This window comes from Fulmarus glacialis, unplaced genomic scaffold (genome assembly GCF_000690835.1).
Source record: "Fulmarus glacialis isolate BGI_N327 unplaced genomic scaffold, ASM69083v1 scaffold37430, whole genome shotgun sequence".
NCBI classification, from domain to species: Eukaryota; Metazoa; Chordata; class Aves; order Procellariiformes; family Procellariidae; genus Fulmarus; species Fulmarus glacialis.
Genome location: NW_009187851.1, coordinates 23,692 through 28,594, shown reverse-complemented (window position 1 = coordinate 28,594; position 4,903 = coordinate 23,692). Strand labels below are relative to the sequence as shown.

At 42.7% G+C, this 4,903-nt stretch overlaps 1 protein-coding gene across 1 annotated transcript in view; it reads left to right on the top strand.

Moving 5' to 3' along the window:
- Positions 1-811: 811 nt before the first annotated feature.
- Positions 812-4,903, top strand: part of LOC104075864 (forkhead box protein N3) — a gene marked incomplete at its 3' end in the record, with an annotated part of 26,788 nt that continues 22,696 nt past the window's right edge. Inside the window, exon 1 of the mRNA XM_009576524.1 lies at positions 812-1,354. Coding sequence (XP_009574819.1) covers positions 812-1,354 — 543 coding nt within the window. The remainder of the gene's footprint in view (positions 1,355-4,903) is intronic.

Sequence of the window (4,903 nt, the reverse complement as noted above, 5' to 3'; positions counted from 1 at the left end):
GGTGCAGTACCCTCAGCAGCTCGTCCCACCTCTCCCGCACTGTTGAGCATCACAGCAGTCTTTCTGACTCTGTTTTCTACCATGTTTGAAATACATTTCAGCTTGTGTTAAAATCTTCTCTGTTTACATACATTTTTTAAGTGCTCTATTCCTCTGGTGCCTGTTTCCCCATGTCTTGGCCCTGGTCCCAAAACTACTGTGCGTTGCTTTCCCTCCTCCCTTCTCCCACCCTGCTGGTTTTGAGGTTCTGCTGTCATTTCTGAGTTTTGTTGCAACTGCGACTGTAGTCAGATTGGATGCTTGTCTGCCTCAGCATTTAGCCAGAGTGACTTTAATCATGGTGCTGTTGTATTGTCCTGAAAAGTGAAACAGCTGAACTTAATCTGAAGCAACTGGCCTTAAGCCTCCTTTTTTTTTTTTTTTTTTAATTTTTTTTGTTTACATGCTTATTAAAGTGATACAATCGGAGTATTCAATGATTTGATACACATATTCATCACTAAAGGGACATGTCTTTAGGATTTCCTGTGTGGGGCTTCATGTACGTGCAGAACTGAGGTGTATCGGGATTATTGTCTTATTCCATTGACTGAAATGTCTTCCCTTGTCCTGACTTTAGATTATTTTCCTCAACACTTGTGAATGAGTGTTTATGCGAGTCTGTCATTTTTAATACAGATGGCAAAAGGCTGAGTGACCAGTTAGGGAAGAGCTGTCAAAATGTTACGCAGTATCTGTTTATGAGCTAACTTTTCTCTCTGTTTCTTTCTCCCCTTCCTTTGGATTTGCTCTCCCAGGAGTTGCTGTCTAAATGGGTCCAGTCATGCCTCCCAGTAAGAAGCCAGAGGGCTCAGGAATTAGCGTTCCCAGTGGATTGAGCCAACGTTACCAAGACAGTGATTTATCAAAGGCACTTCACGATGATGAGGACCTAGATTTCTCTTTGCCTGCCATCAGATTAGATAAAGGGGCCATGGAAGATGAAGAACTAACTAATTTGAACTGGTTACACGAGAGCAAGAACTTGCTGAAAAGCTTTGGGGACTCGGTGTTAAGGAGTGTTAGCCCCGTTCAGGACATCGGTGATGACACGCCGCCGTCTCCTGCCCATTCTGACATGCCCTACGATGCCAAGCAGAACCCCAACTGCAAACCTCCTTATTCCTTTAGCTGCCTCATATTTATGGCCATTGAGGACTCGCCAACCAAAAGACTGCCTGTAAAGGATATATACAACTGGATCTTGGAACACTTTCCGTATTTTGCAAACGCACCCACTGGATGGAAAAATTCTGTGAGACATAATCTATCCTTGAATAAGTGTTTTAAGAAAGTGGACAAAGACAGAAGTCAGGTAAGTTTGGAACTGTGGAAACCTATCTGGCTCTGAAAATATTCACCTGCTAATCCCAGAACGTGTCTGTAATAGTGAAATGCAGAATATGCAACGCTGTCCCTGGTAACGTAGTTCATTAAATTCAGAGAGCCAGCATTTCTTTAGCATGGCTCAGTCTGATTTTATTAAATTCATTGTCTAGACATCCGTAAGAAAGTACTCGGTGTGTGTGTATGTTTTTTCTTTTCCCCCAGCTGGTGTCTTCATGCATAGTGGTTAAATATTGTTTTTAGTTATCATGCTGTGGTAATGGTTTCCAGCTATACTAGATGAATGTAATCATGCTATAAATAGGCTGCTTGCTGTTCTTGGCTTATACAAATGTGTAGTGAAAGGGTATGCCTTATGTAAGAGTCCATCGCTTTTTCCCTGGTCTGTGTTGTAATCTGAAAAAATTTTCTCTTAAACAAACAGCAGTAGTTCTGAATTTTGGTGATGAAGCTTCGTTGCATTTCAAGCAGGTTTTAGAGAAACTCTTTAAAGAGAGGAGATAGGTCTGGCATTAAAGATGAAAGTTACCATTCACCAAAATTTCAGTCGTTCTCTCCCTGGGCTCACGTAGCTTCTGCAACTGGTGTGGTGGCAGAAGCCTGGGGAGCACATTTTTTGCTTTTGGATCTTTGTTGTCGGCTGGCTTCATTGCTGAATCCTCAGCGGCGTCTGCAGGAAGAGGCTGTGTGCGAGGGAATGGGGAAGCAAGCTGAGCAGTGGAGGCAGTCCTTTGCAGAGCCTTTGCAGTCTGCCTGGGAGCAGATACCAGTTTCCGAAGGGGAGCGTCTCCAGAAGCAGTGGTCTGGATGAATCTTTGGTAAAGTATGAGTATATTGATAAAAATACCAGCTTGCGGAATAATTTCACAGGCCTTCTCACAGGTTAGTGAGATAAATAGTGAGTAAAATCACATCAGTGACCATCTGTCTCTAAAATTGGCTGAAGATCAGAAAGTGGACACTTTCTCCTGGCAGAAACAGGAGATGCACTCAACTTTTGTATTTCAGTGAAGTAAATGCTGTGATTGTCTTGTAACTGGTTACCCTGAAACTAGACTTCTGTTGGTGGTGCTGTTCTCCCTATTTTGCGTGTGATTTAACTTTAAATGCTGTGGAATAGGAGCTCAAGTAACTCTAGAGGAAGAGTCATACATTACCCTAAACTTTTCATTTTAGATTACCTAACTTTCTTTTCTCTGGAGCTTTCCTTTTTTAAACGATTGACTTTTTTTTTTTTTTTTTTTTTTTTAATGTCATTCCCTAGAATCCACTGTCCACATATTGGTGATCACATGCTGTATGTTGGCATTTTTATAAATCAGTTGCTGTGAATGATTGTGTATGAGATTAAAAAACCTGTTCCTGAACTAGATCTTGTTTTGTGTAAACCAGAGTCTTAAATTCTCGTTTGGAAGTGAGACTATAACAAATGCCACACCAGACTTTTATGATCCTGTCCCAGACCATAAGAAACCTTCACACAATACATTTAAAAAATGCCAAAATACTGTAACTGGCAAGGCATGTGTTTAACACTGCCATTTGTGTTTTGTTCTATCCCTCTTTTTGTGTTTACAAGTTGACTATTTAGATTACAGCTTCCTTCCTATGAGGAACTTGTCTTCATGTCTATCTGTCAAATATCCGGCAGTCTGCTGAGCTTGTATGAACAATACCACAACGTGCTGCTTCTCCACAGGGAAGTGGTGGAGCACAATGCATGACTAGTCACCTACGTCTCAAATTCATGATTAGAGCCATGGTTACATAGCTAGACAACAAGGTGTGGTGGGAGGCCTTGCCTGTATGAATAATGAGGTGGGGTTTTATTCATTCCTGGAAAAACCCAGATTATGAGAAAGAATTTCTTCCATCTCCTGGAGATGCTAATAACTGCAGGTAGCCAGCATTAAGGTGAATGAGATGAGAATCTCAAATGTAAAATGTACCAAGGCAGGTCATTTAGATCCCCTGCTGGGTTTTTCTCGTGTCCTGGCCGAGGGACACGGGGCAGACAGAGTCCCGAGTGCAGAATTGGCGCTTGGTCAGAGTTGCTGAATCAGGTGCTTGACAGCTAATTGTGGACTTGGAAAGCGGTACACTTCAACTGCTGGCTTTGAAAATACCTTCGTGTGTGTGCATACGCACACTCGGGGTTGGTTTGAGTACCTTGCAGCCAGCATTTCTGCTGTTCAGAAAGAAGGTGTCCATCTAAAAGGTTCTCCGGTTTTGGGCTGGGGCTTGGGGCGGTGGAAGCGGGGAACTCCTCTGGAAGGAATCGTTTTATGCCACTTCTTCACCTTTGAAGCCAGATTCTGCAAATTGCAGGTTTGGAGTTTGCCTGTCTTACTGTTTCTATGTGGGGAGGAAAAGCATTTAGCAAATGGCATGTTATAAAATGCTAATAAGATAGGCTCTGAAACGTGTACGGTATGGGGGGAAGGAGTTAATCAGTGCTGGGAATTGCAGGCATTTGCTGGTTGATGTGCGTTGACACATTGTGAAAAGCTAGAAGCCTTTCCTCTTGTAGTTGTGCTTTCCAGTGTTTGTTTGTGTAGTGTTTCAGTAATCGTTTTTCTAAAAAAAAGTTGTGCTGAACACTTAATTCTTTTTTGAATTCCCTCTGCATAGTAGTTTTCTCAATCTTGGGCTTCTCTAATTTATATTCATGGGGCTAAATATGTATTTAATAGCATGCAGCTTCTTCTGCCTGCATATGAATGCTTGCATTTCCTGATGCGAGATCTTTGTAACAGGGGGAAAAAAAAAAAGCTTACAGGCTGCATCACTTGAGTTTTCGGCTTGCCCTGTCCTGGTGCTTTTAGGTCTGGTGTGGAATGCTGGGAAAAGACGTTCTTCTCCTCAGACTTGTTTATGCACTTCTGCTATTCCACTTCAGCTGCAGTGCCATCAGGCTTACCTGGCAAGCCGACAGAGTGACTATTCATGTAACTTTGCAATGAGGCTGATCTCCTGGATCGAGACAGAGAGCCGGGCTGAAGAAGGGAAAATGCTGAGCCCTTGATTGTGCAAACCTCTTTGCATTGAGCTCAGCAGTTTAATAATAGTTGGCCAGAGTATGAAGTGTCACATGATGGGGAGTAGACGAGGAGTTCCCTGGCTTTGTTTATACTGCCGGACCTGTGAATTCAGTCATTCAGATTAATCCTATTGTGAACGTACAGATCTAAATGTCCTCCCGTGTGTGTCCCATTTAGTACAGCCTGTTAGCCCATGACTTCCCTGACTTCCCTACCATCTGGTCCTTGGCTATAGAGAGGAATTTTTCTTGTATATGTGTCTCCATAGCAACGAGTTTGCAGTTGATATGGAAAGTAAGCAGTTGCCCTAGCAACGGAGTTACTGATGTGGCAGCTTCTCTGCTTGCAGGGAAAGGGCTAAGCTAGTTCAGACGCATTATGTAGGTTTGCTGTAATTATAGCTGCGCCCACTAGTGCTGCTCTAGCTAAGGATCTGTTGAAAAATTTTGTTGTAAGCCCTATTTTTTTTCCCCCTT